At 36.9% G+C, this 21,365-nt stretch overlaps 3 protein-coding genes across 3 annotated transcripts; 1 reads left to right on the forward strand and 2 right to left on the reverse strand.

Annotated features, from left to right (window-relative positions):
* The first annotated feature begins 6,650 nt into the window (after positions 1 to 6,650).
* Positions 6,651 to 10,071, forward strand: LOC133878834 (UDP-glycosyltransferase 76H1-like). Its single transcript, XM_062317377.1, has 3 exons — positions 6,651 to 7,210; positions 8,343 to 8,837; positions 9,351 to 10,071. The coding sequence occupies exons 1-3, from the start codon at positions 6,712 to 6,714 to the stop codon at positions 9,737 to 9,739; spliced, it is 1,383 nt and encodes a 460-aa protein (XP_062173361.1). The 5' UTR covers positions 6,651 to 6,711; the 3' UTR covers positions 9,740 to 10,071.
* A 6,878-nt stretch (positions 10,072 to 16,949) lies between these two features.
* LOC133879883 (uncharacterized) lies at positions 16,950 to 17,390 on the reverse strand. Its single transcript, XM_062318687.1, has one exon. It carries the CDS (start codon positions 17,388 to 17,390, stop codon positions 16,950 to 16,952), a length of 441 nt encoding a protein of 146 aa, XP_062174671.1.
* Positions 17,391 to 19,349: 1,959 nt separating this feature from the next.
* On the reverse strand, positions 19,350 to 21,325 carry LOC133879885 (uncharacterized). Its single transcript, XM_062318688.1, has 3 exons — positions 20,760 to 21,325; positions 20,290 to 20,663; positions 19,350 to 20,230 (listed from the first exon to the last, which is right to left on the reverse strand). Exons 1-3 carry the CDS (start codon positions 21,323 to 21,325, stop codon positions 19,350 to 19,352), a joined length of 1,821 nt encoding a protein of 606 aa, XP_062174672.1.
* Positions 21,326 to 21,365: the final 40 nt, after the last annotated feature.

The raw sequence follows: 21,365 nt of genomic DNA on the forward strand, positions 1-21,365 counted from the left end.
GACTGTCCAAAATCAAAACAAGGAGGTCTTCCGAAAGACATGCCCAATCAGATTCCATTGAAACTGTAGTCTTTCTTCTTCTCTTGTTTGTGTTCAATAAGAGACTATACCCTAAATATGACATGGTAAAAAGAGAGATCAAATCTTGTGCTTATGCACGGAACAAAATAATCTTACTAAACAAAACAACCAAAAAACCTCACTGCAGTTAGAAAGAGACCCAAATTGATTCTTTATAAGACCTTAGTTGGAGATGACCCTTATAGTAGACTTGGCAAATCGGGTCGACGGGTCGGGTTCGTGTCAACCCGACCGACCCGATTACGTAATCGAGTTCGACACGAATCCGACCTGATTATTAATTGGGTTGGATTTTAAAACCCGAACACGATCTGATTTCCAACCGAGTTACCCGAACACGACCTAGGTAACCCGTTTACTTCCTCTGATTCTTTGATTTTCTGAACTCTGAAGAAGAACTGAAGCTTCCGAGTGTAACTGAGACACTGTGAGATCGAAGCTTTCGAGTGTAGCTGAGAGGGGGGAAATCAGGAGAGAAACACTGTGAGATCGAAGCTTTCGAGTGTAGCTGAGAGAGGGGGGAAATTAGAAGAGAAACACTGTGAGATCATGTGAGAGAGATCAGTTGAGAGAGTGAGTCCGATCAGAGGGCTGGGTCGTTGGCCGGTGGAGTTAGAAACGACGCTGGCTGTTGAGGACCCGAATTCCGGTGGAATGTCGCCTTCAGAGCCAGAGATCGCCGGTGAAGAGAGACGGGAGACCAAACCCGTATGACCTGAAGAGCCGAGTAGACCATACAGGAGCCGATCATCGATGGGTTCAACGGAAGTTTCGGGGCAAACATAGACCCACTTCCTGATTTCGGTGCTTGTTGCTTCCATGGCAGATTGTGGCCTCGCCGATGCAGTTGAAGGTTTTGAAGGTTCAGGGCAAACTGAAAGACTGAAATCTGAAAGTGATGAAAAGGGAAAAACCCAAAAGGCGTGCGGGTCATAGTCGTGTTCACAGGTTATACGGGTTTGGTCACTCTTGACCAATTTTTTATTTTTTTTAATGAAACGGGTCATAATCGTGTTCGCGGGTCAACCCACAAGTTGACCCGCAAAACACGATTATAAACGGGTCATAATTGGGTTGACCCGATTATGACTGAAACCCGATTATAATAAATCCAAACCCTATTTTCCAGTGTCGGGTTCGCGGATCGTGTCAAAAATTACCCACCCTACCTTATAGTTATAGTAGGACTACTGTTTACTTAAAAATTGTCATTGTTTTAAGGCTTGGCGTGTGTGTGTGTTTTTGTTGGCTTCAAAGATGGCAAGAATTTTGCCTGATTTTCCTGAGAAGCCTCTGGAAAAATCTGCTTTTTATATGTTTTTCTAAGGTTTCTTTAGAGAAATATATATAATTTGTAAGGTTTCATAATTTACAAGATATTCTCCCTCCAACGAATATATATAATTTGTACGAATTACGATGGATCTCTCTTAGTGGTTATTTTCTACTGTATAACCTGTAGAAAGATATGCAATTTTGTCTCGTTTGAGTAGCGTCTCTCACTGATCTTGAGTAGACAAATACTTTCTGGATTACTGTGATAGCTCAGCCATTTAAGGGCTTCACATTGTTAAGGTATATTTAGGTTATGAATTTTATAATTCTTGAACAAACATCTTCCCTTAAGGTACTTTAGTGGAAGAGTAATGATCAATTAACTTTATCATAGTATTAAAGCTTCAGAGCTTTGAATAAAGTTGGGCATTTTCTCCCATTGTACACGTATTCGAACAATAATGCCACACAAGAAGGGATGTGTAAGAGTTTCACATTGCCAAAGTATACCGGATTGTGAGTTTTATAATCTTTGAGCAAACCTCTTCTCTTAAAGTATCTTTTATAAAAGAGTAAGGCTCAATAAACTTTATCAAGTCAAGCATATCATGTCCCCTACAATTCAAGAGTATTCAACTACTCAAGAATATGATTGGAGGATTGCTGAATTTTCTGATATATATACATAAAACTTTTTCTTCCTTTAAGAAGTTCTTCTAGTGTATGTTTGGGTCTCTCTCTCCATACTACTTTGATGCACAAACTCTCGAGTATATAGGACTGCCCATGGTTGTTTTCCAACGGATAGTAATCCAAAACGTCCAAATCGAAACGAAAAGCAAGTCGTATGTTTTTCAAAGAAAAAAAGACTGACATACAGAGTAAAAAAGATGAGAGAGAGTGAGAGAGAGAGATACCTATAGTGGTTGAGCAGATGACTGGTTTTCTCTTCGGCTTTCTCCGTCATCTCTAGTCATTCTGTGTTGATGGCTTTTGTTAGGGTTTTGAACTTTTGCCGGAAGGGTTTTGTGGAGGTGCTATTTTGACCGTAAAGTAATAGTTTATATATATAATCATCCTTGGTCAGAATTTATTTTTTATTTTTTTTAAGGAGAAAAAAAAAAAAAAAAAAAAAAAGTAACCAAACAAGATGATTCCATTCGTACCTGCCAAACGTGACCCTTAAGCCTTGCAATTAAGGCCTAGTTGTTTTATTTTGGATGAATGGTTTATATTTTCTTATTTTGAAGGATTTTTTTTTAAACCATGCAATATTCTAGCTTGAATACTCGTTTGTACAAGCAAACAATTAAACAAGCAAATAATAAATTGGACATTCTCATTGATCAAATTTGGTTTGCCCGTAACCAACTTATCCACAAAAATATCAACGGCATTGAAGACAATCTCCACTGTGATTCGGTCACGCCCAACAGCTTGGGAGTCTTCTACTTTTAATTTGGCCAATCCCTTAGGCAGCCTCCTCTCTCAAGTCTCAAGTGCAATGAAGATAAGCTTTGATGTTGCTATCAAACAATCTTCTGTCATGGCAGCAGTTCTTAGCAATGACAAGGGTGAAATTATTTTGGCCTTCACGATCAAACAAAGGGAAAGCAATGGCAGCTCTCCCATTTTATCTGCAATTAGAATCAATAGTGAGAAGGATCCCCCTATTTAACCCATCTCTCAAAATTAGGTAATTATATTTACTTGATTTAGAAAGTTATTAGTAATTCATTCAGTTCAATTAACTGGTAATTAACGGGGAATTACTCTTGCACCTATCAGAGTAAAAATGCATGTAGAAACGGAAATCATGATCCAAGAGTTTTATTAATAAATCCACAAGACATAATCATGTATCATCAATCATAGACTCAGAGCTTCCAAACACACATTACTATGACAATAAAATTCTATTTACCCCAACTAGACAATATGAGCCATCGGCTTGGTGTCTTCATCATAACTAATTTCTCACTCTACCATCACGTAATCTGTAAATCTGCAAAATACTAAGGTGTTTCACAGTATAAGAGAAATAATTGTGTAAATCCTCGATTTAATAAATAAATAATTAGAAGATTGGTCATACAATGAGCCTTAGAGTGCGTTTGAGATAACGATTTCGTAAACAATAAGTGCGATTTTAAACCAAATTGCAAAACATAAATCGTTTGGAAATTACGTTTTTAAAAATTGTGATTTGAAAACGCAAAAAATCTGTTTTTTCAAATCGTATATAAGAGAGTGCTTTTTTAAAAACGCGGAATTTTAAAAGTTAATTTGCGATCTTAAATGATAAACTGTGCTTTTACTAAACCTTTAACAACGTTTTTAAAAATCACTTTTTCAAATCACACATATCGTTATTTTAAATCGCACTTTTTGAAATCGCAAACTCAAACGAATCTTTAAGTAACTCTTAATATTTATAAAATTATAAACATTAAGTTTTCACAAAATGGCGTGTTGCCCTTGTCAATATACCATATAAAGAGACATGTTATATGCACATCACTTGTACATCTTTTACACATCACTTTTTTAAATTAACTATTAGATCTATAAGATCCACGTGTGAATCTTTGTGGGTCCTACAAATTCAATAGTTGATTTAGAAAAATAATATATAAAAAATATATAAGGGATGTGCAAAAATTATTTCCTTTTTTGTTTCAAAAATCAATTCACTTCATGTTGCTCGGTAGCTGTGCAACGAAATTGAAAAAGTATAAAAAGAATAAAAAAAAAAAGAAAAAAGAAAAAAAAAGAGGTTATTAATGTTCATTAGATTATAATACTTTCTTGATGAAAATGAATTTTATTTTTGAACTATTTGTCAATTTCTGAACTATTGGTTGTTTTAATAACGGTAAAACAGAATAATTGGTATCATATTGAAACATGCTTAAAACTTTAATTATTAAATGAAAATAATTAATATTTTAAAAAACAAAATTAAAATGTAAACATCATGCAGGAATCACAATGGTCAGTTACGTTATCTACATGATCACCGCAGAAAAGTCAAATTTGTCTTGACTTCGCGCGCGCCAGTGCTTACGTTCCCAGGCACTGCACCGTCCGTGAAAAAGGCCAAAAAGCACCCTTATGATACAAAGTTCATCTAGGGGCGGACACGGAATGGATTTCTGCCCTTTTGGTTTCTACCGTGGCCAGCAGGGGCGGAGCCAGCCCCCCCAAGTTGGGGGGGCCAAATTGAAAAAAAAAAAATTTGGGGGGGCCAAAATTAGAAAAAATAATAAATTTTGGGGTAAAATTTTAATTTTTTTAAAATTTTTTTTAATTTTTTTTAATTTTTTGGGGGAGAACCTTGGGGCTTGGGGGGGCCCAGGCCCCCCCAAGCCTCAAGGTGGCTCCGCCCCTGGTGGCCAGGTTATAGTTCACTATAGCCGTAGGGTCGCGGGTTGTGTGTGGAGACGAGGCAGATCGGGTACTGTTTAATCTCATATTCCAGGACAAAAAAGAAACATGAAAGTAAAGAGCGAAGGCCGAAAAGTGAAAGAAATACATGAGATTCAACGAGGTCAGGGACTCAGGCTCAAATAAATCGTGCCTAGGAATTCAAAGGGACGACTAGACGAGAGGGGTGGGTGGTGCAAGGGGACTCAGGATTTCAGAAGGAGGGACGACCAGACGAGAGGGGGTGAGCCGGTGAGCGGCTGTTGCGGCACAGGGGACTCAGGATTTCAGCTGAGTTAGGGTTTTGTTAGGTCTTGGACTCTTGGCACAAGGAATGCAAGAGCGAGAAAGGTTGAAGAAGATAAAGAGCGGCCCAAGGACTGAAGAGAAAATGAAGAGCCGGAAAACCCTGGTGCGTTTGGTTCGTAGTGATATTCAATATTCGAACCGGATTTTTATTCAAAAACTCATACCCGGATCCAAGTTGAATAAAACCCATGGATCACTTAAATAAAGTTTGAATAGTTTGAATAAACCCATCATATATTTATTATTATTATTCTTTACCATACCAATCATTATACACAACTTTTCATACAATCCAATCATTTCCAATCATTTTATACTATTATAAAACACTTTTTTAAAACCCATCATATATTTTTTATTATTATTTTTTACCATACCAATCATTATACACAACTTTTCATACAATCCAATCATTTTCAATCACTTTATACTATTATAAAACACTTTTTTCAATTTTCCAAATTCAACACCCAAACACATATTCAAAAGAATCTAAATTATATTCAACATCCAAACACATTTTCATTGCCTTGAAATCCGTGATCAGATTCTGAATATTATTCATATTCGAAATATTCGATACCCAAAAGTGTGCGGGGTGAAGACAAGAGAGAAAATGAAGAGCGGCGCAGGTAATGGTATGAGGTATCAAATATGTTAGGGTTTTTTTGGTTTTGTACAAGGCACGTCGGATACCCGGGGATTTTTAAAAACACAACTCAAGACCCGCCCCGCCCCACACAGTTTTACAAAAACTATAACCGTGCCCTCAAATTTCAATGGAAAAACTAGTTTGGGCAAATTGGATCGAGGTGGTCTGTGCAGGCCAGATCGGGTTTTGCCCACCCCTATGTTCAACCGAAATACGCAAAGTAAAAACTAAAAAGGTCAAATCATAAATTTTATACAACCGGACTTTTATTTCATTTTCTTGATCGGATATTCTCAATTAGCCTTAATTTGAATAAGTCTTTATATATATATTAACAATATCACATCATTAAAATGAAATAAAAGTGGTAAACTAGCTAGGATTGAGATCTAATGTCATACCTAATACATTTTATTTGGGTTACTCATTTTGAATTAATGGTCCAAATCGTGATAACATATAATAATAACAATAAAGGTTGTTGGATAGTTGAACAACATAAAGGAATAGTTTGAAAGTGGCAAAACTAATTTCTTTGCTACAAGAGGAGTTCGGTCACCCCTAATTGCCGGTCTTGATAGTCAAACTACTTTTTTAACTTATTTGAGATGACCCAAATACACCCTTGCCAAAAAAATGATTTGGCCACTCTTAATAATTGGTTTTAACTGCAGTGGAACCAAACCACACAATCTTAATAGCCTTTTTTTATTTTTTTTATAAATAATAATAATAATATTTATTGTCACAATTTATTAAGTTGATTTTAAATGAATTATTTAAATAAAATATATTAATTTATATTAAATCACCATTTATCTCAACCCGTTACCGTAGGACATCTTGAAACTTCTTCCTTTTTAGTTTACTTTTCTACACAAATATATATATATTAAGCACCATCAAATTAATTAAGCACTTGTGACTATTTTCTAGTCCCTTGCAAATTGACGGAGAAACAGAAACTGATGACGGAAAAGCAAGAAGCGAAAAGGCATGGCCGTAGGTTGGTGGTTGTGGTATATCCTTTCCAAGGCCACATAAATCCCATGCTTCAGCTCGCCACCATCCTCAACTCCAATGGCTTTTCAATCACCATACTACACCCAGAATTCAACTCTCCGAACCATTCAAACTACCCTGACTTCAGCTTCGTCTCCATACCAGACGGCTTGTCTAAAACCAATACTGTCTCTGTCTCGCCTGGGGATTTGGCGGCCACCATATCGGCCATTAACAGGAATTGTGAAGCTCCATTTCAGCGGTACATGGAGCAGATTTTGGAAGCAGAGGATCCACCGGATCGGGTCGCCGGTGTTATTTTTGATGGGTTCATGTACTTTGCTCAACGGGTGGCTAATCATCTGAAACTTCCCGGGATTAGTGTGCGTACAAGTGCGGCCGCCTCCTTGTTTGCCTTCGCTGTCTTTCGTCATCATGACGGCCACGGCTATATCCCCTTCCAAGGTACATATATGGAGGCTCTTTTGGTAAAGCTTTAATTTTAGGATTGTTTATTATTATTTTTAATAAAAACAAAATATTAACAATTAATTTATATACAAAACACTCCAGATTATTTTTATATTTACATTACATCACAATAAAAAGGAAAAAAAAAAACTAGTAGACATCACAAATTCACAATAATTAATTTAAATTATTTCTATTTAAATGTTTAAACTTAGAAGACATCAAAATGGTCACTTAATCGATGGTCAAGGGAAAAGAAATGTCAACATATAATGCTATCCATTTTATCCCCCACTTTGCAAGAAATGTGGAAAATTTGTCAATTAAGGGTGAAATGTCAACATATAATGCTATGCTGTTTGTTAATGTGTTTTGAAAAGTATTTTTTTCTTTTGGTTTTAAAAAGTTTTCCATGCTCCGATGTAAAATAAATATAAAATTTAGGAGAAACTTCATTCAATTTTCATAAACTTTTATCGCTTTTACAATCTCTCATCTAAAGTTCAAAAATCTTAATTTAATGTATTCAACTTTCAATTTTTTTGTAATCTCGGACACCCTTCCCTTTAGGGTTTTGGGTTAAATTAGACGTTCAAATGGTAAAATGACCCATATTCCCCTATAAACTTTATGAAATTACAAAATTACTCTTAAATTACAATTAATTTTAAAAAAAAAAAAAAAAAAAAAAATTTCACGTCATCTATTAGGATTTAACAGAAAATCATAATGGAATGCTTAGATTGTAAAATATTGAAAGTTGAATACACTAAATTGAGAGTTATTGAACTTTGGAAAGATATTGTAAAAGCAATGAAAGTTCAAAGAGGTTAACTGAAGTTTCCCCTAAAATTTATTATGTTATTGGGAGTGTTATGTGTTTGAGTAATGCTAAATATTACATTTTTTTTTCCCTACTGCTATCCCACAATGTTAACGTAGCAGTTTCAACCAATCATCGATTTTATTTTTTTAACAATGACTGATCTAATGGTTGGTTGAAATTGACATACCAGTATTATAAAAATATGATTTCTAGCATTACTATGATCAGCCTAATCCAAATCCTATACTATATATTATTATTATTATGTTATAGATAATACCATCTCCATCTATGTTACAGATTCTCTCAGTCAATTAGACCAAGTGCCTGAGCTCGAGGCCCTTAAGCTTAAGGACATAATAGTATCCGCGGCAGCAAATCCAGCCTTATTGGAGCTGAGAGCCGTCTTGACAGAAACAACAAAAAACGCTTCAGCAGTAATAGTGAACACAATCCACTTCCTTGAACAACAAACACTAACAAAAGTACAGGAATGTTTCCAAGTTCCAATTTTTCCCATTGGCCCTTTTCATAAACTAGCTCCATCTTCATCTAGTTCACTACTAGAGGAAGACACAAATTGCATTTCCTGGCTTGACAAACAAGCCCCAGAATCTGTTATTTACGTGAGCTTTGGCAGCATGACAAGCATGGATGAAAACGAGCTTCTGGAGATAGCCTCAGGCCTAGCCAACAGCGAACAGCCTTTTCTGTGGGTGGTTCGACCCGGTTCAGTTCGTGGCCCGGAATGGGCCGACGAGCTTTTGCCCAAGAGCTTCTGGGAAAGAGTAGAAGGTATTAAATTACTACTTGTTTCAAAGTTTTAGGCCGATGGGAAGTAATGAATTTAATCATTTAATCTAAATGCTAACACTTCGTAGACTCAAACTTTTTTTTAATAAGGAATGGTGAATTGTGAAATCAAAGTTCGAACTCATTATCTCTGGCTCTGATACTATATTAAGAGCATGTTTGAGATTGCGCTGGAAAATAGAGTTTTTGTCTACAAAAATAGCTTTTTCATAAAATCCTTTTTTTTTTTTTTTTTGGATAGTCGTAAAATCCTTTTCTAAGCTTTTCACAAAACCCAGTTTTGAACTTTTTTAGAGCATAAAAGTCCAATAAGTGTTTTTTTAAGTTTTTTACTAAACATGCCCCTTTTTGCTAGGCACTGTTTTTTATGTACTACAAGCACTTTTTAATTAAGCTCTTTAACACAATTTCAAATAGGCTTTAAATCACCACTTATCTTAAAAGTTAAACTGATAGGAATTAATAAATTTGATCATTTAATTTATATTCCAACAGAAGGAAGAGGCTGCATTGTGAAATGGGCACCGCAAAAGGAAGTGTTGGCACATGGAGCAGTTGGAGGATTCTGGAGCCACTGCGGCTGGAATTCAACCCTAGAAAGTGTTTGCGAAGGGGTTCCGATGCTATGCCGACCGTTTTTCGGGGACCAACTTTTGAGTTCGAGGTATGTGTGTCGTGTATGGAAGATAGGCTTGGAGATGGAGGGTGTATTGGAGAGAGGGAAGATAGAAAAAGGGATTAGAAGACTGATGGTGGATAGTGAAGGAGTAGAGATAAGGCAAAGAGCCAAGGGTTTAAAGGAAAAAGCTGACTTTTGTTTGAGCGAGGATGGTTCATCCTACAATGCCTTGAATGAATTGGTGCAGCATATACTCTCATCCTGATGTGAGGATGTATGAAGCCAAATTTCAGTGATAAGCATGCATCATGCATGGGATACTTCAACTCAGGTTAAGATGTAAGCTTCTTCTTCTTCTTCTCCTTGAATGAATTGGTGCAGCATATACTCTCATCCTGATGTGAGGATGTATGAGGCCAAATTTCAGTGATAAGCATGCATCATGCATGGGATACTTCAACTAAGGTTAAGATGTAAGCTTCTTCTTCTTCTTCTTCTTCTTTGAAACTGTGATTGTAAAGTTTGGGTAAGTTGTCTTTAAATACTGCACTGTTTGTTATCAATAAAATAAGATCGTGGATCAATTGTTCTGTGAAACTAATTTGCTTTTGGTTAAGAGGCCGGAGTTCCTTTATGGCATATTTGAGTGTGTGATTTTTTGAAAAATTTTTACGATCTGACCCGATCCGTTTAGTTAAAAAAGTTATGTTGAATTTCTACCAGACTCGTGTGACCCGACCCGTTACCCTCACGAATACGACACTTCATCATGCCATTCCAAAGCGTTGACACATCTTCATCACTTTCGAGGTGGTTCAAGATGATCCTTACCTCTCGAAGAATCCTCCCATCCTCCACACCATCAATTATTCTATTCATCATTTCCAAGATGCATAGCATAGATGATCCTTACCTCTCGAAGAATCCTCCCATCCTCCACACCATCAATTATTCTATTCATCATTTCCAAGATGCATAGCATACGAGAGGATGTTCTCAATTACCCCTAAATGTTCATTTGGCTGAACCAAGATGTAGATTGATTCGTTTGGGTGTTTGATTTTTTTATATTATATTCTATTATATTTAAAAGTACGAATACTGAATAAATTTGTTTTTTTTTTAAAAAAATTATATTTGAATGGTTTAGAAAATCTAATACAAAATTTGAAAAAGATGTTTAGGAGTGTGAATTGAATTTAATTGGAAAAAATATATAAAAAAAAAATGATTTTTTTATTAATATAAAACTTAAAAACTTAATAAAAAAAAATGCGGTGGTTCTAGGGGTGAATGTAAGCCCTATTATTAAAAAAACTAATCAAGAATGTAAGCCCAAATCGGGGTAAGCGAATACACCAAAAATTCAGCAATAACACTATTAATATTCTGTTTCGACGTAAAATAATTTTTATTGTAAAATATTTTTTAGGAAGTTATTTTTCAAAAAAATATATTTTGGTATTTGGCGCGTACAACAAATTACAAATATTTTTTTATATATGTTCATTCAATCATATTAACTTATAAAAATCAATTTTTATTCACAACATAAAAATATTAATGTAAAATAAAATAAAAAATTATGTTTAACTAAGATATACACATGGACTAACAATAATCATATATTTTATAAATTATAATTATTTTTAAAGTGGCCGGAATTTGGCCATTTGTGCCGGCTTTCGGCCAAATGGCCGGATCCCGGCCGTTCTGGCATGATCCCGGCCAGATGGCTAGGATCCGACCATTCTAGCTAGTTTGGCCGGAATTGGGCACAATATAGCCAGAATCCGGCAACGGTGGTCGAACGTCGCCGGATTTCGACAGAAATTTCCAAATTCCAACATCGGCTGGATTCCGACCAGTGCCAAAATCTGGTTTGTCAGAATCCGACGATGGTTGCTGGATTCCAACAACGATTGACTGCTTGAGCGTGAGGGTTGGTTGCGTCGTTTAAAAGAGGGTCAACTGTGTCTGCCATCTAGGAAAAATGATTTACGCTTTTAAAAAGCATAAATAATTTTTTGAAATTTACTAAGCATTTTTTGTCAAACGAAAATCATTTTTCGGTGGACTTTTATTTTCGCCCCCACTAAATACCAAAAAATGCCGAAATTATTTTCTAAAAATTATTTTACGCCAAAATAAACGAAGCATAAGTGATGAGTATACATAAATATTTGCAACTTCTCTTGCTGTATGGATTAAGAGATTCGTTCTAAAAGAACAAGAATGTGGCTTATGCTCCGTTTGTTTCGATGTAAAATGATTTTTTTGAAAATATTTTTTGGCATTTGGCTCACATAAAAAAATTACAAAATGCGAAAATCAAAGTTTGGCAAATGACGCAGGAATCCGGCAATGTCTTGTCACTGTTGCCGGATTTCAGCGAGTGGCCGGATCCTCACCGTTTTGGTCGGATCCCGGCTGTTTTGGCCAGATCCGGCCAGCTTTTGACCATGGACGGAATCCGGTCTGCCGGTATCCGGCGATGGTGGCCGGATCTCGACACCAGCAGTATTCTGGTGATCAGATGTTGCCAAACTCCGGCGCCGACCGGATTCCGACAATTGACAATTGTTGAATTCCGACAATCGGATATCAAACGTGCGTGCAAAAACGAAGAGTTTAATTTCGGAAAATAATTTACGGTTTTAAAAACCATAAATCGTTTTCGAAAAATTAAAGAAGTTTTTACAGTCAAACTGAAAATGATTTTCGTTGACCATTATTTTTTGCCCCTACCAAACACCGTAAATGCCGAAATCATTTTCCATAAATCATTTTACGCCGAAACAAACGGAACATTAGTAACGTATAGCATTGCAAACGAAACAAATTGTTCGTGATCAATTTAAGTTCGAATAGTATCTCTTGTAACCCTCTTTCATTTTCAAAATACCTTTTTTTTTACGGAACAAAAAAAAAAAAAAAAAAATTGCTATGATTTAGGTGTTGGTCAGAATTAAACGGAATTTGCAAAAATACTCAAGCCTAAATCTTTGAATTTTTTTATATATATTTTTTTAAAAATAAATACAGGAGTATTTTTGAAATTTTGACAGGATTTAATGGCAATCCTAACCGAGTACCTGTTATTGAGACGTTTTGAAAATTGGATACCGTAGTTTGAGACGTTTTGAAATTCAGTACCTTAAAACAAATATGCGGATAGTTCGATACCTTTAAGTGAAGTCCTCTACAAAAAAAAAAAAAAAAAAAAAAAAGGTTCAATTAGTATAAACTTAAGAGACAGATGTATTTTTGGTCATGGTAGTTTCGAATTTTGACAAATATCTCCTTAAATTTTAAATAATGATTAATCAATACCTGGGCAAAAATAAGAAAATCAATTAGTCAATACAATTAAAAAGGTTGACCAAATCTGTTAATGATTTGTCAAAACCTCATACCACATGGACAAAAAATGTATTTATCCCTAAATTTAATTCAAATTTGATTAATTTTATCAAACAAATTGAGCGATGGTAAAAATTTAGACTCACTTTTTTAAACAAGCCTATTTCGTATAAGTTTAGCTTGATTCTTATAAGTTCATATAATAGAAAATAATCAAGTTCCTGATAAAAGAAATATATATGTTTTGTTACAACATAATGCTTGTGAATTTAATTTTTATAATTTCAATTAATTCATCCAAATGGCATAATCTTAAAAATAAATAAATGAATAATTATTATTATGGTCTTACAAAAACATATAAATTTCAGTGATGATTTTTATTTATATGAAAAAAACAAGTTAATTAAGTACATAGTTCGTGAGCAAGCCTAAACTTGTTTAAAAAGTAAATGGAGTGGGTTTGAATAACTAATTTAATTCCGTGATAAGCTTGAGCTCAATTCATTTTTTAAACAAGAGTTAAATATATAATTGGTACTTGTGGTTTATCGTTTTACTAAAAGGGTACCTAGTTTTTAAGAGTAACAAAATTAATACTTTTATTTTACAAGTTTATCAATTTGATACTTTTGTCTATCTATTATTCAAAAACTTAATGTAATTTTTGTCACATGTATAAAAAGCTATGAAAGACCAATACAATGTTTTCATGTGTACAAAAATGTCACATCAACTTGACACCTAACCAAAAAAAATTTAAAAAATAACAAGAAAAAAAAAAAAAAAAAAAACCAAATGTGTCTTCCACTATTTAGGGTGGCTAGACAACCCCCTCACTTGGGGCTGGGGGTTTGGCCACCCCTGAAGGAGGTTTCAAGGTGGCTCGGGCGACCCCGAAAACCCAGTTGAGAGGTGGATGGAGAACTCTCAGCCACCCAGGTGAGAGAAGGTATTCTATCAACTCCAAAACCCCCTCAACACCCCTAGGACTAAGGAATGATCTAACCAACCCTCAAAACCCCTTTTAGGGGTGGCTGAACCACCCATAGTAAAAGAGTAAGTTGAGCTACCTCGAAAACTCCTTATGTGACAACCCATTTTTTTTTTTTTTTGGAAACATACATATAGCGTAAAATGGATCCTCATAATGGCACGACTACTTGTCGCTTAACCAACATAATGTACACATTCCATAACCTGTACCTGATATTCAAAGTAACATCTAACACAACGGAATATATTATGATACCAATCAGTCATAACAGAAAGCACATCTATAACTAGTCTGTGGTCCATACAAAAGAACCAATTACGCATGTCTATCTGTTTAAGGCTTACAACATATACCATGATTACAAAAGAATTGCTATACCAAAAATACGTGACACATGCGTCACAAGCCATATACAAAAATATCCAAAAGACAGGACTCCGTAGTCCAACACATTACGATCGTCGTTGTGGGCTTCAATCGTAATACCCCAAATATAATGCCACTGGGTCATCATCTAGCTCATGAGTACCTGCAGTCACAGCATCAGAATCTGCACGGTTGCGGGGGTTGCCGCATCCGCACAGGTGGAATTATGAGCCCACCGTCTTAGCATAAATAAACACACTAAGACCTTAGAGGTATACCATTCACTGAGTTTTCGCAAAGAACCAACTTTTCATTTTTAGTCTCTCATACACTATAACAGCTACCAAATTATAAACTTTTGTTTGAAAATCCCCATAGCTAATATAGTAAACACCGACTAATAGAAAACATTTAAAGCATACTATGTAGCTGCGAACACATATAGAAGTTCCAGCCATCCCACCTTGGAAGCAACTACATACCTTCTCACCTACTATAATACTTTTGTATTTGGTGGCTCAAATGTACAAAGAAACGGCATTGCTAGATGTAAGTAACTTCATGTCAAAAGACACTTACATTACCCAATCCAGTAGCCGTACAATCTAGGTACATCAAGCATAAAACAATGGCGGCTCAAATGTACAAAAAAACAGCATTGCCAGATGTAGGTAACTTCATGTCAAAGACACTTACATTACCCAATCCAGTAGCATACAATCTAGGTACATCAAGCATAAAACAATGGTGTCTTACTCAGTAATACAAAGAAATAGCATTGCCAGATGTAGGTAACTTCATGTCAAAAGACACTTACATTACGCAATCTAGTAGCGTACAATCTAGGTATACTAAAGCTCGATACCTTTAAATCACCGACACACTATGATATATGTATGCACATGCTTGTATCATGAGCCGAGGCTCGGGTAACATAGAGTCGAAACTCACATTAACATCGAATCATCACTTCCTTTAACATAGAGTCGTCACTCACATTATCATAAAATCATCACCTCCATTAACATAGAGTCGTAACTCAAGATTGTGCAATTAAGCACGCAAGTAATCATGTGGTGCCATTAAGCACGCAATGCATCATGTTCCCAATTTTATAACTCACACTAAAAATCTCAATCATTTACAATGCAACCCTAGTCTACAAAAATTCACAACCATATCCTACAGTCACACCATTTATTCAAACTCCACATATAATATACATACTTCAAAATACTATCATAATTTCAAGATACTCAAAAGTACTCAAAATCATCCAAAACAGATATATTCAACATACAGTTGGTTCAGATTCATAAAACATATATATTTTGCAATTCATTAATATATGAAAATAATAGTTTCTCAATGAGTAGAATACTCACCTTAGATTCCTCCTAATTCCAACAATCATAGGTTTGACCCGCAAAGTGACACTCTAATCACAACACAATGCATCATTTAGCTATATAACCAACAACCATAACAATTAGCACTTTGAATCGCTCTAAGGCTACAACACAAGTTTCCCACTAATTAACTAAACCTATACATGGAAATACTCCTAAGTTTACAATTAAAACTCTCAATTTTATACTAATTACTATTTTTAGGACCTAATCCCATGAACGCCTATTTTTCATGAGACCTATAGATGATTTAAAATTAATTAACACTTCCAATGCAATTAATCCATAAACTCACAATCTATGTTTTAAGCACTTCAAAACTCCCAAATTAATTTAACTCATCAAATTAGGATTTTATAAACTTAACCCATAATTATAAAACACTACCCTAATCACAATATTATTAACCCATAGCATTTACTAAGGGTTAATCCCCTAAAATACATATAAAATCTAATAACTAAAAATTAGGGTTTGAGAAAAACTCACCACAAGATTACCAAACCAAAACCCAAGGTTTGGATAGCTTCAAACAGTTTTCAACAAGCCCAAATACCTAAAGAACATAGAGGATTAAACTCATTTATAGAATTTTACCCAAAAATTACAAAGCCATGAGTTTTGTGTTTTACCTCAAAGCGAACGGTAGGAAACGTAGATCCGAGTGCAAGGATCTCGTATTCGAAGACGGATCGAAGATCAGACCGTTGGATCTTCGTAAATCAAGGTTTTTGTATGAAAAAGTCTTAAGGAAATCTCTCCCCCATTTTTTTTGCTTTTCTCTCAGGCTTACAGAAAAGAGGTACTGCCTCACACTTCTCTTTTTTTTTTTTTTTCTTTTTTTTTTTTAATTGAAGGGCAATTCAGGCCTTCAGTCAAAAATGGCCATGTGGCCGCGTGGCCCCTTTCTTTTTTCTTTTTTCTTTTTTTTTTTGTGTGTGCCCTTCACACCTTTTCTTTGAAAGTGGGTTGATCGCCCCCCCCCCCCCCCCCCCCCCCACACACACACACACACACACACACACACACATATATATATATATAAGTTTTATTTATTATATTTTCTAATTCTTTTTTTTTTATTATTCCAAATTTTCTTTTTAACCTAAAATATCACTTATATTTTATTGGACATTACATCCCTCCCCCCTTATAAAAATTTCATCCTCGAAATTTGAACATTCAACCATTACATGATCATGCAAACACGTGATTTATATGAAACGAAACAAAACTCAGTATGAATCCACGAAACATACCTGGGTTCACTCGAACAAGCGAGGATATTTATCCCGCATCTGCTGCTCAAGCTCCCATGAAGCTTCCTCAACTCCGTGGTTTCACCATAACACTTTCACAAGCGGAATCGTCTTAGTCCTTAACTGCTGTTCCTTGCGATCCAAAATTTGCACGGGCAACTCTTCATATGTCAAATTAGGCTGAAAAAGAGGCTCGTGATTAATCACTTGTGATGGATCGTGTATACACTTCCGCAACTGTGAGACGTGAAAAATGTTGTGAACACCCGCCAAAGTAGGAGGCATCTTGATCTTATATGCTAAGGAGCTCACTTGCTTCAACACTTTGAACGGTCCAACATACCTTAGACTGAGCTTGCTCTTGTTGCCGAAACGAAACACATTCCGCATTGGCGACACCTTGAGATACACAAAGTCACAAACTGCAAATTTTAACTCGCGACGACGTTTATCCGCATAGCTTTTTTGTCTAGATTGCGCGGTAAGCATGCGCTTTCGAATCAATGCAATCTTTTCCTTCATCACCTGCACTAATTATGGCCCTAACAACTATCTCTCACCTACTTCATCCCAATACAAAGGCGACCGGCACTTGCGCCCATACAACGCCTCCTACAGTGCCATGCCAATAGTTGCCTGAAAACTGTTATTCTAGGCAAACTAAACTAATGGCAAATGAAGTATCCAACTACCCTTAAAATCCAATACGCACAACCTAAGCATATCCTGAAGAGTCTGAATGGTTCTTTTAGATTGGCCGTCAGTTTGCGGATGATAAGTCGTGCTAAAGTTCAACTATGTAGTTTCTCCCAAAATTTTGATGTGAACCGTGGATCACAGTCCGACACAATGGAGATAGACACTCCATGTAGTCTCACAATTTCCCGCAAATTTCCCGCACATACAAATCTGCCAATTTTTCCAACAAGTCAGTGATCTTGATGGGAAGGAAATGTGCACTCTTCGTCAATCTGTCGACAATAACCCATATAGCATCTTGTCCGCTTTGTGCTTTTGGAAGACCAACGACAAAATCCATAGAAATCTGACCCCATTTCCATACTGGCACTTCAAGTGGCTTAAGTAACCCTACAGGCTTCTGATGTTCAGCTTTCACAAGTTGGCATGAATGACATTGTGCAACATATTTAGCAATATCCTTTTTCATGCTGCGCCACCAAAACTTCTTTTTCATATCTTGATACATCTTGTTGTTGCCTGGAGAACTGTATACCGTGTTTAGTGAGCTTCATCAATGATACTTTTCCTTAACTCAACATCACATGGAACAACTGTTCTTCCACTACTTGTCTTCAAAGTCCCACCTTCAGTGATATAGAACCCATCAGCTTCTCCTTGTCTAGCTCTATCCCTGAGGTTTTGCAACTCAATATCATCTTCTTGTGCCAATCTGATTCTGTCATCACTCATAGGTTCAACTACAAGTGCTGTCATAATAGGAGGACTTCCTGTCATCACCTCATCGATCTATACAATGGCGAACTATTGAGATAGTTGGCCCATAATTTCTTCTGGATCTGTTTCATCTTCTTGATACTTTTTACTTAATGCATCAGCTACTACATTGCCCTTAGCAGGATGATAAAACATCTTGCTATCATAATCTTTTAAGACCTCGAGCCATCTCCTTTGCCTCATATTTAAGTCTCTTTGTGTGAAAAAATATTTGAGACTCTGGTAATCGGTGTGAATTTCGCACTTGTCACCATAAAGATAATGTCTCCATATCTTCAACGCATAGACAATTGCTGCTAGCTCCAAGTCATGAGTAGGATAATTCTTTTCATGATTTTTCAACTGTCTTGAGGCATAGGCCACCACTCGACCTTGTTGCATAAGTATACATCCTAAGCCCTTCTTTGATGCATCCGTATAAACTACATACCCAACTGACTCCATGGGCAAAGTCAACACCGGTGCAGTAACTAATATGTGCTTCAATTCCTGAAAACTTGCTTCACATTTATCGCTCCATACAAATGGAGCATTCTTTTTTGTAAAAGCAATGAGTGGCCCTGACAATGAAGAAAACCCATCAATAAACCTTCTGTAATACCCTGCTAAGCCTAAGAAGCTTCGGATCTCCCGCACACTTGTTGGCCTTTCCCATTCCACAATTGCTTGCACTTTTGCTGGATCAACCGCAAGGCCATCCTTGTTTACAACATGACCCAAGAATGCTACTTCTTCCAGCCAAAACTCACACTTCTTGAATTTTACAAATAATTTCTTTTCTCGCAGCCTCTCCAACACCATCTTTAAGTGTTCCTCATGCTTTGCATAATTGGCCGAATAGATCAATATGTCATCAATAAATACCACCACAAAAGAATCTAAGTATTCATGGAACACCCGGTTCATCAAATCCATAAACACAGAAGGGGCATTGGTCAATCCGAAAGGCATCACCAAAAACTCATAATGACCATACCTCGTTCGAATCGTCGTTTGGGAAATGTCTTATTCTCTCACTCTCAACTGATTGTACCCCGAAAGAAGGTCTATTTTCGAGAACACCGAAGCTCCTTTGAGTTGATCGAACAAATCGTCAATCCTTGGTAAGGGATACTTATTTTTTATAGTAAACTTATTCAACTCGCGATAATCAATACACATCTGCATAAATCCATCTTTCTTCTTTACAAACAACACCGGCACTCCCCACGGTGACACACTTGGGCTGATGAAGCCCCGGTCAAGTAACTCTTGAAGTTGCTCTTTTAACTCTCTTAACTCTGTCGGTGCCATTCGATAAGGTGCCTTGTGGATCGGCTGAGTCCCCGACACTAAGTTAATGGAGAACTCAACCTCACGATCTGGAGGTAAACCTGTGATTTCAGAGAAAACATCCGTGTAGTGACATACTATCGGACTATCTTCCAACTTCGCTTGAGTCTCTGGCTTAGCTTGTACATATGCTCCCCCTCTGACATTTTTGATAGCTTGAACGGCAGAGAGGAGTGGTGGAGTGGACCGTACTCTAGATCCACAATATGTGAACTCTTCTATGCCATAAAGTCGGAAAGTGATCTCCTTCCTACGACAATTCATGTTAGCATCATACTTCGATAGCCAATCCATTCCAAGAATGACATCAAAGCCCATCATGCCAAATACCGCTAATTTCGCCGGTAATACTCTCCCTTCAATCACAATAGGACAATTGCCCACATACATTTTACAAGTAACAGTGTCACCAACAAGAGTAGCCACACACATATTTTGTTCTAATGGTTCAGTGTTCACTCTACACAACTTCACATGGGATGATGAGATAAACGAGTGTGTAGCACCCGGAACAAACAATATACAAGCAACTCTACCAAACAACGGAATCGTACCTGTGATTACATCGGCAGCATTGTCCTCAGCTAGGACAATCTCTGGGGTGATGGCATACACCCAGGCTGGAACTGTAGGCCTAGGTTGATTGATGCTGGCTTGAGACCCATGTCCTCTGCTTGCATGCATTCTTTAGCATAGTGGTCTGGCTTGCCACACTTGAAGCATGCATTAGTTCCCATCCTGCACATCCCTGTATGTGACTTCCCACATGTGTTGCACTTTGGATTTCCACTACTACCTTGACTAGGAGGAGTGTTCCTTCTACCATATGACCCAACACTACTACTAGTGGCTTGCTTCTTGGGTGGTGGTGTGGAGGAAGTTCCTGCAGACCTTATCCTCTTCCTTGTGAAATAGTCCTCAGTTGTTGCCTTAATCCCTTTCTCTGTCATAGTCGCCATGTGTACCATCTCTGAGTAGTCAGTCACCCTGACATGGATGATCCTTTCAAGAATTCGCGGAGTCAACCCATCGCGAAATCGCTCAGCTTTTGATTATTCATCCCGTATGAGGTTCGGGGCATACCTTGACAACCTTTGAAATTCAGCTGAGTATTGCTCAACTGTCATAGACCCCTGTTTCAGATATTGGAAATCTCTTACACATTGCTGCCTCTGTGCACGTGGGAAGAAATGATCGTTAAACTCTCTTTTGAAGCGTTTCCAGGGAATAGGAACACCTTGCCCATACTTTGTAGTGAGGTGTGTTTTCCTAGACATCCACCAGTTCTTGGCCTCACCTCTTAGCTTTAGATTTGCATAATCCACCATTTGTGCATCAGTACAGTGCAATGTTTGTGTCAAATCCTCATGAGAGGTAAGCCAATCATCAGCTGCAATTAGCCCCTCATCCCCATAGAAGTTAGGCGATTTATGACCGCTGAAATGAACAGAGGAACATCCAACCACTGGAGCATTCTCAGCTGGCCTAGGTGCAGCGGCCAACAAAGCGTCCCAAAACAGCCTAAAATCAGGCATGTATTGTGAAGGAGGTGGTGGAGGTGGCGGGGGTGGTGGTGCATCCCCGCCACAACCACGAACATGCTCCTCATCCAAATAGCGTCGTGGAACTCTACGTTGTCTAGGCGGCATATTCTTGTCTGCACAATGAAATGTCACATAAACAACACTG

The sequence above is a fragment of the Alnus glutinosa genome, chromosome 10, assembly GCF_958979055.1.
Source record: "Alnus glutinosa chromosome 10, dhAlnGlut1.1, whole genome shotgun sequence".
Taxonomy (NCBI): domain Eukaryota; kingdom Viridiplantae; phylum Streptophyta; class Magnoliopsida; order Fagales; family Betulaceae; genus Alnus; species Alnus glutinosa.